Genomic DNA, 21,030 nt, shown 5'->3' on the forward strand with positions numbered 1-21,030 from the left:
GAAGGTGTTCCCTTTCCTTTGGCAGATGGAAACTGAGGCACAGAGCCTCTGAGGTCTTGCCCAGGGTTTTCAGCTATTTAGGGGTAGGACTGACTTGTGTGACACCTTAAAGTCTCAGAACTCTCCCCACCACACACCATATAAGATTCATCTTTATGACAGCACAGAAGTGAGCTTTCACCCTACAGTCTCACTGTGAGGGGTTAGCCTGCCTTTTGGTCCATAGGCTCCACCCCATGAAGGTCTCAGGCTGATTCTGGCCCCACCTCATCATTCTTACCTTGGGATGGGACATGCTTAGAAGATGCATAGTGACCAGTCTGGCATTCACAGTAAGTGATCATTTATGAGAGAGTAGAAATATCATGAGGTCAAGTGAAACAAAGGTGCTTCGTTGAAGCTTTCTCCCTGAGACCTTGACACTCTAAACACAGCGTTGCGAAAGCAGTCTGCTCCTGCCCAGGTCACAGGGCAGGACAGCAGCCTGGGAGAGGCCGGGTGTGGGGGCTTCTAAATTGGCATGTCATTGGCATCCAATGAAGATAGTTGTCATGCCTGCTTCTGCAAATGCTTACAACTCTGGGGCAGCTCTTTAGCCTTCTCCCTTCTGTCATTGGATACCATCATCCACAGCTACACTTCCCCCATTTACACTTTCCAGTTCAAAATCGTGCTTCTCCCAGCCACTCAACCTGGCCCTGGATCTGTGCACTATCTGCTCTTTAGCTGGAGTTGGGGGCTTAAGCCCCGAAGTGCTTTGGTCTGGGCTCCTTCAGCCCTCACACCACGTGCTGCAGGAGGCAGGAAAGGGCCCTCCTTTCCATGACTATGACCTTGAGGAGGCCAGCAATCTGTTTCCTCCTTGCGAGGGGAGCTAGAATACTTTAAACACCCACTGACAGTTTTATTTCCAACCCAGCAAGGAAATAAGCACACACACACACACACACACACACACACACACACACACACAACCAGATTTTCTTTCCTATCAGACGTCACATTCCAAAGTGATCTGCCTGTTGACAAAGGCTGTTTAGCTGTCAGAAGCTGTTATCAGAAGGAAATGGTCCCTTCCCTCCACTGTGCATGTGTTATCACAGCCCATGTTATGTGGGGCTTTTTCCATCTCACCCACCCGCTCCTCTAAAACTGCGACCTCCCAGTGCCTGAGTACTGCACGTCATAGGAGTCCAAAAGGATTCTGGGGTGGGGGTGGGGTGTCACAAAGGACATTTGGGAGAACTCACTCCTAATTTGAATGGTGCTGTCCTTCTCCATAGGGCTGAGTGATGCAAAGCCAGGATCCCACCCCTGAGGCTCATGCTGATCTCCACTCCCTGCACAGCAAGTGGGCCTGGGAGCTGGGCCAAGTGCAGCCCCTACCCCTATTTCTTGATAAAGCTCTCATACATGTGTCCCCGGAACCCCATGACAACCTGGGGAAACTGGAAATGTAAGTGGCTGAGAGGGTGAGGCCACAGAATAGGCAACTCATAGCCCCTCACCACCTCCCTCCCCTATGGAATCACCATTTACTTGTAGGCAGGAGGGGAGGAGTGCTGGGCAGAACTGACCTAGAAACAGTCAGGAGCACAAACAGTACTCACCAAGGCACTTAGGTTTCAGGGCACTGAGAAACTTCACTTTTAAATACCTGAAAATGTTTTTTTTTCTCTGTGATGGAGCTCATTTGATCCATTTATGAGGAGACTGAGACCTGCAGAGGGGACATAATGCCTTTGTGACCACGAGCAGGAAAGGTATGTGGAGGGCTTTTGAGATGATACCTTTACCCCACACCTAGATTGAGAGCCCCATAGTTTTGCTGTGAACTATGAGTCCAGGATTTGCTCCCACATCCTTACATTAGACAAAAACTTTATTTTTACAATCTGTAAAATGTACACATATGCTAGGCCTTCCATGACAGCATCACCAATTAGATGGCTTAAACAACCAAAATTTGGAGCTCCACAGGAGCAATGTTAGCATGCTGTACTTATATAACCATCAAAATTTACGGTCTGATGTTCAAGAGGCTAGAAATCCAAAGTCAGGGTTGGCAGGTTGGTTCCTTCACAGGGATTGGATCTGTTCCGAGCTTCTCTCCTTGGTTTGTGGATGACTGTGTTAGTTACCTTTCTCTCTCACTGCTGAAACAAAATACCTGACCCCCAGAGTTAGAAGGAAAGGGACTTATTTGCCTTACATTTCATAGAGGTTTCAGTCCATAATCAGCTCAGCCAAGGCAGGGATGACAAACAGGTCTGGTGGAGCAGAAACAACATGGCACCCACAAGGCAGCAAAGGTAACAAGAGAGTTACTAGCATCTTTCTGCCCCTTTGATCTTACTCAGACTATGGGGATTAGGGCGGTGCCAAACTAATCTCTCACATGTAGTGGTTTAGTAATCGCAGGCCCTTAATCCCAGCATCACAAACTACCTCTGAAAAAGAATGCCCCACCTCATTGGCATGAGGCTTTGTGGGGGGGACATCTAAACACACACCATAACAATGACCAGCTTCTTCTTGTGTCTTGACATTGTCCGTCCTGCATGCAGTCTGTCTCTGTGTCCAAACTGCCCCTTTGTGTAAGGACACCAGTCATATTGGATGAGGGTCCACACTAAAGACTTCACTTTAACATGGTTCCCTCTATAAGGATCCTATCGCCAAAAAGGTCACATTTAAGATTCTGGAGTTAGGACCCAATGTACAGATTTAAGGGGTCACAATCAACACATAACAAGGAGAAACACAATTGTAATAAGTATACAACTGACTCAAGAATTCTGCAAAGTAGCAGAACCACCACTGCACAAGTTACATGTGAGACATGGTCCTTCAAATGTAGTTAAGCTCTGGAATTAGTCCTTGCTCCTTTTCCAAATTGAATAGTTTCCTGTAGAAGCCTCTCTCCTGAGGTGGGGGAAACACATGCCTTCCAAACTGTTCTGATCAGTGTTTCAAATCCAGTGGTTTGTCAGGTTGTTCTGCTCCTCCCCACAGAAGGCAAGACAACAGCAGCATCCTCTAAATATAAACAGATGATGGCCAGCTCACTCACTGGTAGGCAATAGGGCCCCATGCTTTTCCCCCTAGTAGGGCCTTTTCACCCAGCGGCTCTCCTGGGCCTTGCCCGCTGGCCTGCAACCTCACCTCAAGCTCACTTCCCTTCTTATTGCGGAAGAGCTGCAGGGAGATGAGCTGAAAATGCCATTCAATCTATGTGATTAACAGAAGTAATTGGAAAATGATCCTGCCACTCTCCCAAGGGGTCTGCAAAGTTTATTTTCAGTTATTGGTATTTATCCCACTGATTTTCTGCATGTGGCCTACAGACCATCAAATGCTTCCTGGGGTTGCTCAAGCTCCTTCTTAGACTAAAATTGAAATTAAACCAGACAGATACATGCTTTATTAAATCTCATTTTCTTAACAAAAAAAATATTTTCTTTTGGTCCATGATTTCAAGAGCAGGAGGCAAAGGACTTGGAAATGTAAAAACACCTTTTCCTAAATTGGTGAAATTCACCCTTCCTCCAGGCAGACATGAGCCTCCATGTAGCAAAATACTATCTGTGGGCAGGAAAGTCCTATTGCTTATCCTACTGTGATAAGGGACGTCTATCAGAAGGCAGTGTATCTATTTGCTATTGCTATCACAAAATACCTGAGGCTGGTTTATATATAAAGGAAAGCATTTTACTTAGCTCATGGCTTTGGAGACTCAAGAGCATGGTGCCAGTTTCTGGTAAAGGGCCTCATGCAGATGGAATCCTAAGGCTGGAGCATGTGAGCAGGATCTCATGGTGAGACAGGAAGCTGGAGAGCATTCAGGGGCCAGGCTTAGTCTTTTTATAACAACCCCGTCCTGCAGGAACTGAGGTCCTACAAGAGCCATATGGATCCTTACTGAGTGCCCTCAGTGACCTAATCACCTTCCACTAGATTCTACCTCTTCAGGATTCTACCACCTGTCAACCTGGTCACACTGAAGACCAAGCTTCCAACACATGAACCTTTGGGAGACACACTCAAATCACATCCAAGACAGCAGGCAGCAAAAATAAGGCTGCTCTAGGGAGCCTTATTAGCCTAGGGCTAATACAGAGCTGGTTAACAAAACACTCATTTTCTATGGAGTTGAAAACCTATACAAAATGGGGCCTGTTAAGTTGGAAGTGATTTTTGGTGATACTGTTTTGAAAGTGTGGCTCTCCTATCCCGGCTGCTGTCCCCTAAAACTTAAGCAAAGACCAGCACAAAGGATGATCCTGTCACACACTTTTGAAACGAATAATAAAGTCTTTAGTGTCAACTCATCCTCTTGAAATAGAGGAGAAACTAAAACTGATTTTAAAAGACATGAAGATTGGCTGAGGAGTAAATAACTATGCCAGGTACTGCATATTCTCTTAAAGTTTAGAAATACGCTATTAGCCTTTAAAAATCAATAAAAGTTAGTTTATGGACATTAGAGAGATTTGGGGAAATATTGTAAAACATAAAGAAGAGAATAAAATTAACCACTTTCTATGTTCAGAATGTTTGTTTCTCCCCAAAACTCATATGTTGAAACCTAAAGCCCAAAAGGGGACCTTGGAAGATGATCATATCATAAGGGTTCTGTCCTTATGATAATATCAGTGCTTTTGTAGTAAAAGAAACTTGAGGGAGCCTGTCTGCCCCTCATGACACATAGAAGCACCATCTGCCAGTGACTTCATCTTAGACTTCCCACTCTCCAGAACTGTAGGCATTAAGTTGCTATTTTTATAAATTATCTAATCTAAGGTATTTTGTTGTGGCATCAGACTGAATGAACAAAGGCGCCTTTATTCCTTAGCCAAAGAGCCAGACAGGGGAGACACTAGCCAATTAAGCAGACCCAAGCTTGGTGCTTGCTTAGGGAGGATGGTGCAGAAATGCCACAAGAGGGAGACCCAAACCCTTCTGATGAGACACTGGGCTCGGGCCACCATTACAAAGCAGGAACAGCTCACTGCTGTCACTTGGAGATGTGTCCCTAGCAGCTGCAGAGCATGGGCTTAGGTGTGGTTTGGGCAGCTTGCTTTTCTTTCTTTCTTCCTTTCTTTTTCTTTCTTTCTTTCTTTCTTTCTTTCTTTCTTTCTTTCTTTCTTTCTTTCTTTTATCTTGGTACTGGGGATCGAAGAGCAGCTTTAAATACCAGCTGGGAGATAAGAGCCATGAAACCAGAAAAGGACATCTTTGCTGCTATCCTGGGGTTCGTAAGACAGGGGTGGTCCTTGGCTTGCCTTGCAAGATCCAGCAGGACCTTGGGTTGTTTCTGGGCAGGAGCTTAGGTGAGGCTTTATTTGGTGGCATCCTTGTCCTGCACTTCCTTCCATGCAGGCTCCTTGGGGATGTTCTTCTTTTGTCTCATTTAAAACCTCCAAGGGGTTACTCTGCTAACAGATGAATGTGGACAGAAAGACCCATCCTGTCTGGTTTCCCAGCCCCTAACAAATAATCAAGCGCTCAAATGTATTTGGAAGAAGTGATGATTGTCCCATTTCTCCTTCAGAACCAACAAAATGATACTCATTTCCACCTGATTGTGCTCATGTAGAATGGGGGAGGGTCCACATGCTATAATTCATCTCAGACTCCCTCTCCCCTGGGGTGACTTTCATGTGCTCACCAGAGCAGACTCACACATAAAGAATGACATAACCAAAGAGGAGAGCACCCAAGGGAAGAGAAAACAGTGCATTCAGGTGCAGCAAGGCTGCCATCATCAGGGCGGTGGTGAAAAGAGCACGGCTCCTCAGACAGGTTCAGGAGGACAGTGGGAACCCCAAGTGCAAAAATCCTGGGCAGCTGTGCTGAGAAGAGGCCCGCAGGAGCCGCCCTCAGAGGAAGGCGGGTGGCCATCGTTCACTCCAGCCCTGTGGGTGGCACAAACAAGGGCACCACCTCCAGCTCTCCCAGTCCACTGAGTGCCACAGGGCCCAGGCTAGGGGTAGCCTTGAGGTGCAGGCAGGCTGCGGAAAGCTCAGAGGATGGGTCAGAAAACACGGGTATAGAGTAAAACAAAAGTGTTAGGTGGAGATGGCTTGGCCTCCGTGGCAGACCACATTTTAACTCTGTGAGCTTTTTGATTTTTATTTTTATTTTAATACTGAGGATTGAACCCAGGGCCTCATATGTGCTAGGTACACTATTCCTGAACTATATCCTCAGAACTTCTCATTTTTTGAGACAGAATCTCACTAAATTGCCCAAGAGGGCCTCAAACTTGGGGTCCTCCTTCAACTTTCTGAGTAGCTAGGATTACAGATACTACAGCTATTACACCCTGACGCAAAGTCTTTTCGAAACACTGAGGGAGTTTGTTCCAGCTCTTGTTGCTCCATCTGGAAATGCTCTTCTCTCAGGAACTCGGGGAGACTATTTCATTTCCCTGAAATATCCTTAGAAGAATGTGTATGAGATTCTCAGTTCTCTATTTCCATTCAAGTCTGCCAGGTGCAGAGAACCAGGGATGCTTCTGAGATACGAACTGTGTGTTCCTTCCAGAAACCCACATTCTGAGGAAAAGGCAGAATATCAGAGACACTGAGTATGACATCAGCCCTCAGTGGAGGAAGTTATCACTGGAGCAGAGGAGGAAACACTCTATTCTGGTTCTTGTTTCACAACCTTGAACGGAAATGGGGGATAAAACAATACAGACTTTCATAATACATACGGACGCATGTACAGGAAGTAGCCTGAGGTGTTTTCCCAGAGGTGGTAGCTTTTGAGCAGGGCCTGGCCGTGTGTCGAGGACAGGGTGGAAGAAATGCATGAGGAGCCAGGGAGGATGCGGGGACTTCGGCAGAGTGTGTTCATGGGCAGAAGGTTTAGAAAGAGTTTGGAGCCAAATGACAGAGGACCTTGAATTCCACAGTAGGAAGTTTGGCATTTATTTTGTAGCTGTAGGAAGCCACAGCAGGTTTTGGCAGAGATCATTTACATAAATTAACCAAACCCTTAAATTTGGTCTAGTTGTGTTGGTTCAGTTGTGCAGCGTGGGATAGGGAAAGGGGTTTAAGGTTCAGGAAAGAAGTGAGCAGGAAAGGATGAGTGATTCCGGAGACCAGTGTCCCTTGGGCTCAGAGAGGGGGACAAAGTATTATGTCCCTCCTAGAAGGAAAACATTAGTAATGTTCTAGGACAGTTGATGAACTTGGTTTTCTGTGAAAATAAGAATATCACCCTCTCTGCAGCAGTAAGGGGAAGGTGATAGTCACGTTAGGACTTGAATATTTCTGAAGAATCGCAATATAAAAGGCCTCATGTACGAATTTAGAGGATTTTCCAGTGTTGGCTGAATTATTTGGGCTGTGCTACCATGTAGCATTTCATGTACATTTCTCTCAGGTATGATAGACTGGAAAATGTGGCTACTTAAAATTTGAGCTGAGCAGTAAAAAGGGATCTTTGGTTTTGCCCGTGTAGAATGCGGTGTTGCTGTGATTAATTTAAGAAGCTCCTGGAAAGATCCTCTGAACCACCCGTGTAGTTGGTCTCAGGTAGACCAAAAGGGAGCTCTGACAGTGCCATGTAAGCAGTTCATGTCATAGACACAGACAGCTTCCCCGTGCCAGCTGCCACAGTTCCTGGTTGGCCATTGGTTGGACCAGTAAACAGATCCGGAAGAACAAGAGCAGTGTGCAGAAGCCCACCCACTTCCTGTGCAGGAGGGAAACATCAAAGTCTATTTTGGAAAAAATGAGATATTAATTAGTCACACATTTACTAGCGGTGGTGGGATCACTGCGGGTGTATGCTTTCTGCTGGCTACAGCTAATTACAATAACCTTAGTAGCTTAATAAAAATAAAATGTAATAAATAAATGTATCATTTCACAGTTCAAAGGGCCAGCAATATGAAATGGGTCTTACTGGGCCCAAATCAACATGTTAGCACGACCATGTATCTTTCTGGAGCTCTCAGGGAGACTCTGTCTCCTTCCCCTTGTCAAATATGCCTCCATCTTCAAAAGTGTCAAAGTCTCATCTCTATGACCCTTTTTTCTATCATCATCTCTCTCTAACCAAGTACAAGGAAAATCCTCTGCTTTTAACAACTCCTGTGAGTAGACTGGGCTCCCCTCAACTCTAGGATAGTTTTCCATCTACAAAGTCTGTTTTACCATCTAAGACACAATAGTCACAGGTATGAGGGATAAGAATGTGGTCTTTATTTGTAGGAAAATTGATGTGCCTAGAAAATAAAATGTTGGGAGAAAGAAATCAGGCACACAAACTTCAAAGCCATATGGTATCTCACCTGAGTAATGCAAAGTATAAACTAAGAGAAAAATAGAGGAAGGATAAACAGAGACAAGGAGATGAATCTCCTGCACATTTCCAGGGGACCAAGGGTGAGGAGTGGGGGAGAGGAGATGGGAAAATAGGTAGAGTGAAGATGTGTCAGGTACAAGGTCCTAATAACCTTACTGAACATGGACATTATATGCCATAAACGTGAACTAAGAGTAAAATCAACAAGAATGAAAAAAGAGGAAAGGGGAGCTACAAGGGGGAGGAAGGGAGAGGGAAGGCGATTTAAAAAAAAAAAACAAATGAGCTATATTATGTACATGTACCAGCTCCCAAGATGCTTGTTAAATGCATGTCCTGAAATATGTATTCATAAAATTTTTAAAAGAATGTAGTCTTTGGGGGGGGATATTTTTCTCCCATACTGTGTATTCGACGTCTACGCATATGATGTGGCCCTGTTTTCTGCATCCCCTCCCGCTCAGCTACAGCCTTAGGTGAACCCCAGCCTCCCTGGAATGTACCCTGGCCAGCTGGCGTGGGCACCCAGGCAGCCAGCTCTGGAGCAAGACTGCCTGGATTTTATATCAATTGTCTCATTTACTCAGTGGTTTAATTTGGCCTCGAACGATTTATCCTCCCTAAGTACAGCATCTTGTTCTGTAAAGAGGGGATGATTCCCAACAAGAAACAGATGACACAAATTGGGCTAATTTGAGGAGATAATCATGAAGGGATCTTAGGTCTTCTGAAGTTGCTAGAATGTTTCCTTGGCCAGGGTCCACTGTCCTCATTCGCACTGCAGCTGGCCTTGTGCAGTCAGAAGCCTTCAGTTCGTGGCCTCCTAAAGGACCAGCTCCCCTCACCTTCCAGAGCAGAACCCTCTGGCCTCAAGAAAAATGCGGCCTTCTAAAGCCTGACTATTCCAACTAAGCTCAGAGGAAAGACATTTTCCCTAAAGTACCATCCACAAGTCATTGGATCACTGCCTGCATTGCCCTTCTTGCCTACTTTTCCCTTAAATTAAATGGGAGAAAATGTTTCCCATGAAAGTAATTTATGAACACTACATGCGGCAATATTAAAATCCTTAAAGCAAGTCTCCAAGGGACAAAACAAATAATGGTACTTCGTGTGTCTCCCCTAGTGTAGTTCATGGTAGGCCCAGTTCATCAGGGAACTGGCTCACAGTTTGGCTGTCGCTGTGTGCCTGGGCAACCCTTCCTTGAATGTTTTGCTAAAGTTTATGGAATCTTGGAATTGTCTTCGTGGAACCTATTCCCAAAGCAAAGCCATCTTAATTACAAATGCCAAATTTACTGTGAAGTTGCAGATGTCACTCCTCCCAAGACTCTCTTCATATGTTAATACCACTGAATACTGGAATCCCAGAGAAGCTTCTTTAAGAATATTACCCTCGTGCTATTCACTTGTTGTGTCCACTCGGTTATTCACTGAAACAATATTTATAGAGCATCCAATATTAGGACTCCGTGGTGAACACCGTGATGGAAGATAGAAATTAAAGTGATAATTTATATGGCGAGAACATAGAGGGTACTATAAGAGCTTATAACAGGAGAAACTCTGGGACACCATAGACATATTTTAAGCAGAGGAATTAAGTGATCATGTTTCAAGAGAATCATGCAGGCTGCGGTGTGGAAAACAGATCAGAAAAGAGTCAGGGCCCCCTAACCGTGCTTTATAAATTTGTTGTTGTTGTTGTTGTTGTTGCTATGGTACTGAAGTCTGAGCCCACGGCCTTCACACTGAGTTACATCTCCAGCACTTTTCTTATTTTGAGAAAGGGTCTCACAAAATCACTAAGTTGTCAAGGCTAAGCTTGAACTAGGCAATCCTCCTGCCTCAGTCTCCCAGGGTGCTAGGAATACAAGCATCTGTCTCCACACCCTGATTTAACAGGCATTTTGATCATCTTCATGTTAACATGTGGAATCCCCAAATTCTTCTCAGGCCATTGGTATCTCAGTCTTGAATTGGGATGGTAAAAAGAAGAAAGGGGTCTTGATGGAACCCGTTTTTAGGGCCTCCTGAAGTAGAATTCCTTCGTGTTTCACCTTCACCCTCTCTGGAGCCCACATTTGGTCCCACTTCTCCAATACATCTTTAGCAATGATCCTAGGTCCCTGGATAATGCAGAACCATCTTTGTCCATGCTGAAGGACAACAGATACTTTCATCTGCTTTAACTAACACAGGACAATTCACTTTTTAGTTGCTCAATACATGTTCACTGAGTGAACAGGATACTGTTGAGAATAACAGTGTGTTATGTTTTTAAAAATGAGAAAGAGACATGCCTGGTATTCCAGAAGATGATAGGAGGCAGAGCCTGCTCAGTGAAGCATGCACATGTTGGATTAAAAAATACAATTATCATTGGCCAGCTCTGATTTCTGCCTTGGGGCTGATAAGATGGTGTCCAAAGAATCATTCCCTCTTTCGCAGACACCAGAACAGAAGGATCTTTAATGAAATGCAGGAGCTGGAGTGATAGTCATTAGCAGCTAGAAATAGGCAACCAATCACAAAGTCAAGATGAAACATTCGATAAAAAGACCTTCATGCCTGAGGCACACTGTGCCTCCTTTGCTGAAGTCGCATGGATTATTTTAATAATTACACCATAATTAGCCTATACTTGAAGTTTTTTAATCCTCTACTGAGGAGGGAACACTGGACAAGCTAAATAAATTATTTCATTGGATCATTAATTTGTACAAACAATACTAATATGGGCCGTCTGTCATTTCTGTAGGAGCACCACCCATGTAGGCAGAGACGAGCAGGCCTAGACACAGTCGGGTGCTTTGGGTCATGTCTCTATGTGGTATCTGATGCCATCTGTCCAAAATAGTTTCTAGAAATATCAGAGACTCCCCAGGACTGGTCAGCACCCTCCCCAGCATGCATGTCCTATCCCAGAGAAGCACTCTGCATAGATCTGCCTAGAAGGTGGGCACATAGAGAAAGAAAGTCTAGTGGCTTCTGGCCTGCCTTGTCATTACTTGCAGGCACAGTTTTGCATTTGTCAAGTCACAGAAGCCTCTCATATTTTCAAACTAGAGATCTTAGTCTAGCAAACACACCCATCCCTGCAAAGATAAGGAAAACGAAGTCCAGAGAGGTTAAGCCATCTGTCCAAGGTCAACACAGCAAGTCAGCAAAGGTGAGATCAGCAAGTCTCTCTGGATCTCAGTCCAGTCTTCTTTCCACAGTTCCAGTGCAGGTTCCACTTCAGAACAGAGAATAGCTTCTCCTCATCCCTGCCTCTCACTCTGGGCTAGTTTCAGGGAATTGTGTATGCCTTTTAATACCCTTTCTCGTTTAAAAGAAAAACTCACTGTGTGGCATAAGGGTCTCCATTTTCCTGCTGTTTGGAAGAATTTTACCCATGAAGCAGGGCTGAGCTCCAAGCTCCATGGAGAAGGGCATCCTGATTGCTGTGACTCATCCCGGCAGAACCAGCCAAGCCGGCCAAGTGATTTCTCTGCTTCACTTGGCTGTCAGATAAGGGCCACCTGCTTACTGAGTGGCACAGTGGCACTTAGGTCAAAACGCGCTTCCTGATGTCTCAGAGCTTCATAGTAAAGTATGTCAGGGAGTTGATTTTGCTCTTCTCTAAGAACAAAAGGTATCAGAAGTTAGATGGAACTAAGCAGTCAAGAAAATACAGATACATACCTTCCCAGTCCTCACTCCCAACCCTGGAGCTGTGCTCTTGCAGTGGAGAATAAATTCAGCTGAGCCCATAGGACGAGAGAGAGAACTTTGAGGCGCAGGACTGCAGCCAGCACTGAGTAGCAGTCAGTCTTGAGACAGCCAAGAATCTGGGTGTCTGAACTGATTTCCCTGCATCTTCTTCTGCCACTTTAGGACTACATGCAAACGCAAAAGAGATTAAGTGCCTTGTATCCGAAAAGGATGTTTGCAGACATTGGTTAAGAAGGATCTTAGTTCCCTCATTTATAAAATGTGAATATAATAATCTATCTCTCATGAGAATTAAATGAAGTACTGCAACTCTTTTAGAAATGTGCCTGCACCAAAGTAAATACTCAACAAATGTTGCCTAAGAAAATGATAATCCAAGTAGAGCCCTTTTGTGTCTGCAAAAGTATTCAAATCTAAGAAGGGAGTTAAGTGTTGAATGTCTCTGTTCCATGATTATAACTAGCTAATAAGGCCATAGAGGATAAAGAACTGTCCTATAAAAAAAAAAAAAAAAAAAGGTAAAGTATACTTTCAGCAAGAAAGTAGAGGTAAAATTTTTTATAAGTTTAAAGTCCACTAGATGGCGCTGATACTTTCCTTTGATATATTGTTCTACTCAATATAATGTATTGTATAATGTAAGGGGCAATACCAGGCTCTGCTGCAAAATATCCTGGGACTCACAGAAAACAAAGTACTAATCTTGGTATGCAGCATGGGAAGGTGTAAGACTCCTAGGCATAAGCTAGGCTCAAGACCAATTACTGGATTCCTGCCTCTGGTAATTACTTTCCAGGCTTGGACACCTTTTCTAAACCTCATAGTCATGCAACTAAGTTTTTCTAAAGACCTGAGAAATTAGTAGATGAGCTTCACAACTGATCAAAAAATAATTGTGTGTTCAATTCAGACAGACAGATTTCTGTAGGAATCCTAGCTTTGCTACTTACTGGCTGTGTGACCTTGAATAAGTCACTTAACCTTTCTGAGCTTCAATTTCAACATCTTTGTTAAATAAATTTCAAGATTGAGGAATAAGTTAGATAATTTTTTTAAAATACCTAGATCATACTATTCATGAAACAGGTGTTTGAAAATGCTTCTCATTTTTTAAATAAGTAGAGTGAAAGCCACTCATAAACCTTTGGGGATTCTCCAGAAATCATAACAAGAAGTGTCCAGAGCATTATTAGCCAGTATTGGCATGGACCATGCTCCGGAATCAAACAAAAAATGTCAAAAGTTTGTCTGATATCACATGGAATAAGCAACCTAAACCAGTAGAGTCCCTAGAGTTTTTAAGTAGATGGTACATCGTGTAAATTGAATTTCTTTCTTAAAATGGGTAGGATCCAAAGATACATCAATTCTAAGATTTATTTATTCTGACTTTCAAGTATTGAAATTTTTGATAACTGCATTTTCAGAGCCTTATTATATTTTAATTTTGCGGTCGAGCAAACCACACCAAACTTAATGAACAATAACAGTAAGCTTTTGGTTCCTCACCATGAGTCCCTAGCTGAGGTTTTGGCTGATCTATGGGCTCAGTACCATTTGCTCCAGATAATTTTCATCTTCCTTGGAACAACAACTCTGTGAGGCATATTCTTCTTATGGCAAAAAGGCAAGGACCAAGTGAAGAAGATAAGCACAACCATGCAGGTACATTGCAAACATGTACTCACACTGAGTTTAGTAATATCCAAACAGCCAGGCAAGTCATATGGCCAAGCCAAAAGTCAGGAGTAGACTCTTTGCCAAATGTACTAGCCAGCTTTCCCATTGCTGGGACACAATACCCAACATCCACACTTTAAAAGAGGAAAAGTTTAACTTGACTCACAAGTTTCAGTGGATTCGGTCCATGGTAAGCTGGCCCCCAGGCAAGAACGTCGTGGCAGAAGGGCATCACTGAGCAAGGATCCCATGTCTGGAATGCTATGGTGTATTTAGGAATTGGGGACCAGTAATTCTGTACACTATTCCTGGAGTGCCATCACCTTTCTGGTCAATTGAGGGATTGTCCTTTTGCTCTGGCTGCAGTCCCTAGTGAGGGATGCACTCCTTGATACATTATGTGCCAATATAGGAAGACAAGGGCTTCCTCTTAAGTAAATATGTACTTTTAAGATGTAATCATATAGAAGAGTGAAGGGAGGACAGGGGTATAGGGGAAAAATAAGAACAAAGACATATCATGTAACAGTACAAGATCCCAATGATAAGTGCAACTGTATTGTTTGCTTTAAATGTAGCAATAAACTTAATGGGGAAAAAAAAGATTGAATCATGTGAAGAGGCAACTAAACTTTCTCTTTTTAGAGAAGAAAGAAATCTCATAGAATCCTTCACACAACCCATCCTTCAAATATAGCCCGCAGAAGCAGGGGCTGAAAATTATTACCATCTAATGCCCACTGAGAGGTCTAAAAGAATTGAATTATTGGTTTCTCTTCAATTCTCAATGATTTTCTTACCCTTTCATTGAAACCATCAACAAAACAGATGCATCTGGTTTCAAATAATACACCAGATCAAAGCATAGGTTACTTTGAAAATATAAGCATTTTCCTAGGACTAGCTCTCCTCAGCTATTGACAAGTAATACTCAAACTACTATGAATTGTTGGGTTGAGTTTAGGAAACAATGAAGTGTTAGCCAAGGCCATTACTGTGAATGTGAATTAGTATCTTCGTGCTGTCATTTAACAGAATACAGTCTTCAGAGGGTGATCTCTCTTTCTAGGAAACACTTACTCATTCACTGCCTGGGAGTATAGGATTCTTTCTCTCTCACAGAACTTTGCAGGGATACCCAGAAATATCCAGACACAATGATTTCCCCGCTTGGCTGATTTTCTCAAAACTTTATTGGGAGGTAAAACAGTCTCAGGGTTAGAAGCATCCTGGCTCCAGATGACCACACCCATGCCACGTCTCACAACCACTGAGACCTGTTCTCTAAATTCTCCAGATTAGTGCTTTCTATGTCTTCATTTATAGTCTTTTTTCTTTTTCCTCTCCTGCATGAATGGTTGGCTCTTTCTCTGGTCTTAAATATAGCCCTGGCTGAACTTCATAACAGTATATGTTAGCATTTTAAATTAAACCATAGAAAATTATCATTTCTGAAGCATTCAAATAAGTCAATTTCCTATGGTTCGAGCTATATATAAACCCAATCTACATAAGAGGAAGAATTTCTCACATACACATTGTTGGAGCCTATCAAAAATCCTAATGTATCTCTCCCTCTTTACCTTACTAAACTGGGACATTTTTCTTCTAGAACATTGCTTTCTGCTCTTTGATATCACCCTCTGACATCACTGTACCCAGAATTTAAGGTGAGAAAATAATACTTCTTTTCTTTAACCTCTTTCAGATTGAAGACATCATTACGAAGATGCAAGACGACAAGACAGGGGGTGTCCCCATCAGAACAGTCAAGAGTTTTCTCTCCAAAATCCCGAGTGTCGTCACAGGTAAGGTTTTTCTGACAAAGGGTCAGCAGCAAGCAGAAGAGGATATTGAAGAGTTTTGTAGTCTAGATTGTGCCCTGGGGTTATCTCAGAATCTGTGAAGAGGAAAAGAGAAACATTCAGTGTATTTCTTGACTCGAGTCCCATCATGGTCTGAGTTTCTAGGGAGAAGCTCCTCTTTGCCAGGCAGTAGGAATGGTGTGACCGTACCAGCCCTTGAAGTGTCTGTGGTTGAGACTGCTGGGAGTGAATAAGACCATTAATAAACTAACACAGTAGTAACTTATGGTTATGGGATATAAATCAGATGGAAATATTATAGAAATCAGGTTTTAAAGAAAGTTTTATGTTTTAAGAAACCCATTCAAATTCTATAAAATACCTCTAAATCACTATATTTGGACTTCTGAAAAAGTAGTTTTAAAATGTTGTTCAGCATTCTTTTTTGTGGTTTTGTGCCCAAACATATTTTTATGAAATATATTAAACATACAGGTATAGTTTCAATGATAATAATATAATACATCATATGTGCCAACTACCTGGCCTTATAAATAACATATTATCAATATCTTAGAGTACCTTTTTATACTTAGTGGATTGACTCCCCTTTCCTGTTTCATTGCCTATTTTTGTGCTAATAAATTCATTATTTTTCTTCATAGTTTTAATAAATAGGTATCTATCCTTTGCTGTCCAAACAAATAAGCAGATTAAAATAAAATGTTACATGATTCTCTCATTCTTAAACTTCATCCATTTACTTTCTAAAATTAAGAACCAAACAAGACACTTTCTACTCTCCTTTTAAAATGGCAATAATAAAAAGATTGACCTGAGTGGCTTGATTATATGGAGGAATTTGAATTCTTTTATATTGTTCATAGGAGTGCAAAATGGTACTGCTAATTTGGAAAAGGTTTGACAGTTTCTTCAAGAGTTGAACATATGCTTATCATATAACCCAGCAATCCCTTTACCTAAGAGACTGGAAAATTATGCTCACACAAACACTCAACTTGCAAGTATTTGTAGCAACTTTATCTGGAATCTCTGCAAATTGGAATTAAGTCAAATGTCCTTCACTGGGCAAATGAATAAATACATTCAATTCTATCCATATTCAGCAGAAAAAAAGAGTAAGCTACTGATACGTCAGCAACTTGGATTAATTTCAGTGTCATTTTCCTGAGTGACAAAACCAGTCCTAAAAGGTCACATTCTGTCTGATTCTATTTATATGACATAAAAAAAAGTCTAGTGCTAGAAACATCAGTGGTTACCACATAGGAAATTAGAGGGGAAGAGTTTGATGACAAGGAATAGCACGAGTTTTATGTTCTGTATCCTGGCGATGGTGATAACATGCATCTAAGTAGGTCATATTTTATAAAACAGTGTAAACACGCAGAGAATTAGTGCTACTATATGTTAACTTAAAAAGTAAATCGACTTGGTTAAAGTATCTACAACTCACTATACCATCACCGAACTCAAGTATTTTCTTAGGTTAGGTTGCTCTAACAAGCACCAGAAATTGAGTGGCTTAGAAACAATAGAAATTTATTTCTCATGGTTCTGGGGACTAGAAGTCCGAGGTCAGGGTGTCAATAGAGACAGATCCTGGTGAGGCCTCTTCCCAGTTGCAGACAGCAACTTCTAGTTGTGTCCTCATACAGGAAAAAGAGCACTAGGTAACCCTTACAAGAGGGCACTACTTCCATTCATGAAGGCACCACCCTCACAAATTACTGCCCAAAGGCTCCACTTCTTTCCAGCCTCACATCGGGGTCTATAATAGATGAGACTGATCCACGTAAATATTGAAATCACTACTAGAGGGGCATTAGAGAAGGTGGTTGTTAGTCTGTGGTACACTCTTTATGGAATGAGAAGTGACCTTCACAACAAGGAGTATAAGTGGTTTAGCCTAATGTCATGGAAATCAAAGCGGAACTTTTTTTTTTTTACTTTGTTTGAAGATCTGAATTTTTAAGAATGTCTGAGGTGAGGAAATAAAGCATCGGCATCTATATGATATATAGAGCCAGGGGATAAATAAGCTCACAGCAGCCATGAATATAAGTAGAATACATAGTCCTAAAACTTGGGATACCCAACATAAAGAGATCAGGAGAAAGAGAAGGAGAAACTTTAAGTCACCACTAGATAGACTCAGCTTTCTCATAGCTTGATGGTCTCAAGGTTCCAAGAAGAAGGAAATGAAGATAGTTTGTATGTAGCCATGAGAAACAAGGAAGTCACTGATCTTCCTTCAAACTCCAGAGTATGTAAGCCATAGCAGGAAACAGCTGTCACCAAAGAGGGCCCCAGAGAAGTAGGGCCACTGGGGAAGAACAAGATGATGAAGGAAATATCCAATTATGTTTCTTACTACTGACCATGAGCCTCAGGGGTCAAGTGAAAGGATTTCAGAAGTTGGTAGTACGTGACCTCGTAATAAGCATCAGTAGTTTCCGTGTTCCAGGCAGTAGTGTAATCACAGGAAATAGGAAGATGAACAAAAAACTTGATATCTGCCCTTTAAAAGCTGTTAATCTATGTACCAATAAACTTAATAAATAAACAAATGTATAAATCCACATGAATCCAAGAATATTTTTGATTTTTTTAATCTGTTAATCTAGTGAGAGAAAAATATACAGGTAGACCCATAATGATACTTGCTTCATTTTAAAATAGAAGAATGGACATAGTGCTGTTTGAACTCAGGAAAAACATCGTAACTTTTTCATGGGTATGTCTGCAACATTTTTCTGAAAAGTATTTCAGTTATCTATTTCTACATGGCAATCTCCCACATGCTATCATAGCTTAAAATTGCAGTGATTTCTCATTTCTCATCATCATGATCCCATGAACTGGCAGTCCAGGCAGTTCTTCTGCTGGTCTGACTGAGGCCATAGTCATGTGATGGTTCAGCTGAGGCTGGAGGGTCTACAATGGCCTCACACCTTTAGTACTCTCTACTTCTTTCTTACTTTTAGCTGTGGTCTCAATTTCCCTCCATGTCACCTCATATCCTCCAATAAGGTAGACTCAGCTCTTCCACAGCCTAATGGTCTCGGGCTTCTGAATTCACATAATGTCATGTCCATCAAAGGATGTCACAGGCCAAGCCCCGGTTTAAGAGGAGCCAGAAATGAACTCCGTCTTCTCATATAAGAATGGCAGTGTCACTTTGACATAGGTGTACGTGATTCATTGAAGGCCGCTATAATGATCTGCTCTGTGAAATAATTTTTGAAACAGGCCTTAACAACGAGTAGAAATATTGGGAAGTCATTCCGTGGAGGAGAAAGTAGAATTCTCATATGCATGAAAAACATGCTAGGTTTCAGTAAAGATAAGCTTGTTTTTGTGGCTAGAGCTTCAGACACATGTATGTATATGTGTTTCAGGAGAGAAACACATTGGCAAAATAGTCACAGGAGTTAAAGGGCATAAGGCTTAAACTTGATGGCCAATTTCAAAGGAATTTTGACTTGTAGATGTTATCTGCAAGGTAGGACTGCCATCTGAGGTTTTTAATAAGAAGGAATACCTCTCTGAAGTGGACGAGATATTGAGGAGGGCTAGATGGGGAGTGTGAAGTCTAGTCAGGTCAGGTGGTCTCCAGATGAAAGGGTCTAAGTAGGAAGGAGAACCACATTATCCACCATAGAATCGACTCAAGCCATTGAACTATAGTCCACATATCACTGAACCCTTGCAAAAAAATGTGAGATGGAAACTATCACTACCTCTGTTTACAGTAGAAGAGACTGCTCATTGAAGAGCTTAAGGAACTTGTCCCAGGTCACAAAGCTACTAAATGGCTGGATCTCTTCCTTCAAGTGCTAATATAAAAGGATAGTAGTACTAGGATTCAAGACATTGGTGTAGAAAGTAGAATTAGAATTGGTAGGACTTGGCAACTAAATGTGGTCATAGGCTAACTCATTCTAAATGGGATCCAGCAGAATATTATGGATTGAAAAGATTCATCTAATTTTTTTCCTTTTCTGAAACGCTACAAAATGAGAGTGAAGGATTTCTATTTTGAAGACATAATCCCCAAGTTGGGTGTCATTATTATAATAATCTCTCTTGGGAAATAAACACCCTTGGATTATCTTTGAAAGATCGTCTAATGAAAGAGGCAGTCAATGCTTCATTCTCAAGATATGTGATTTGTGATAGTCATGGAGAATTGTCTCTCAACACAGAAGACAGTAAGAACAAAGTTTAGCAATATGACAAGTAAATGCAGGGGTATATCTGAGAAAAACCCCAAGACAAGCTGACTAACTCTGGTCAGTGGGGAAAGCTAAAAAACATTTCTGATATGGGAAAGCTAAGAAAAAAACATTGCTTATATGACAAGAGTTCTTGAAAGACTCAACTAGTAACAATCAGACTATTTATCTAGTTAGAAAGTATTTTGCCAACATACTCACCTGCTTAATTATTCAGGCCAATCTCTAGCTTGATATTTACTATATAGTAGTAGCACGTCCTACCTCATGCCAGAACAACTCAGGATAGTATTGTAGAACCTAAAACCACATTAAAATCCCATATTAGAAGATGATCCTTGTGCTCAACCAAAACCTGTTTTGGCACAGTTCAGTAATTGGAACCCAAAGCATTCATTTAACAATGCCAGGCAAATCCCAGGACTTCAGTATGTGGCAGCAAGACCTCAGAAGCCATACGCTGAAACAAAGAGTTGATTGCAATGCTGTCAGATGGAGCCACAATTGTAGTCAACCCCGGGGCAGTACGTTCAGACCCTCGGCCAGAGTGCCAGCACGAACACACTAGCACCAAGCTTTTCACCACTCCAAGCCTCTTTAGAGAAAAACCAACCTCCTCTAGGTGATTGTTCCAGGAAGTCCTTCCTGCTGTTCACTATCTCAAGTTTCTGATATTAGAGTAGAGAGCTATATACAGAGAAAATTGAAATCATTAAGTCCTACAAGTGCCGAACCTGAGATGGAACCCTGTGACTATGTGGCCACTCTTACTGTGCCAATGAAGGTCATGTCTGCATAGAAGAGCAGCCTCTATTGCAGCCTTTGCTGTGGTACAGGAGACTCCATCTTTCTTTCTCACCATCAGCCAAACAGCCAGTCTCCCAGCAGATGCCCTTTCAAGCATGTTAGGAGTTTTTATCACCAATGTTGGCTCTTCCCTTCCAATGGCAAAAGCTGGAGAGTAACTTTTTCTCTTCTTTATGGGGACCTCTGTTTCTCAGTAAAAATTTGAAGGTAAGGATGCAATAATGAATAATGGTTTAGTCATCAGAGTGTCTCTATCTCATGTGTTGCTGGTTAGTCAGCAATGAGCTGAGGTGGTTTCAGTGGAGGAAGCCAGGTAGACAGATACCAACTATATGATGCTGAGCATTCACTGGTGAATACTTACTCCCAGACTGTTGATAAGGAGCGTATAAATGTGTGTCCCACATTTGGACCCCAGTGTCCAAGACTGTCACTATCAC

General features: G+C 42.1%; 1 protein-coding gene across 9 annotated transcripts in view; it reads left to right on the plus strand.

Moving 5' to 3' along the window:
• The window catches only part of Rgs6 (regulator of G protein signaling 6), a 561,710-nt gene that overhangs the window by 383,520 nt on the left and 157,160 nt on the right, over positions 1–21,030 (plus strand). For all 9 annotated transcript variants that reach the window (XM_010645399.2, XM_010645398.2, XM_010645401.2 and 6 more), the window contains one exon: positions 15,428–15,527. In XM_010645399.2, coding sequence (XP_010643701.1) covers positions 15,428–15,527 — 100 coding nt within the window. The remainder of the gene's footprint in view (positions 1–15,427; positions 15,528–21,030) is intronic.

Source organism: Fukomys damarensis, unplaced genomic scaffold (assembly GCF_012274545.1).
Source record: "Fukomys damarensis isolate Sample0158 unplaced genomic scaffold, DMR_v1.0_HiC HiC_scaffold_21, whole genome shotgun sequence".
Classification (NCBI taxonomy): Eukaryota; Metazoa; Chordata; class Mammalia; order Rodentia; family Bathyergidae; genus Fukomys; species Fukomys damarensis.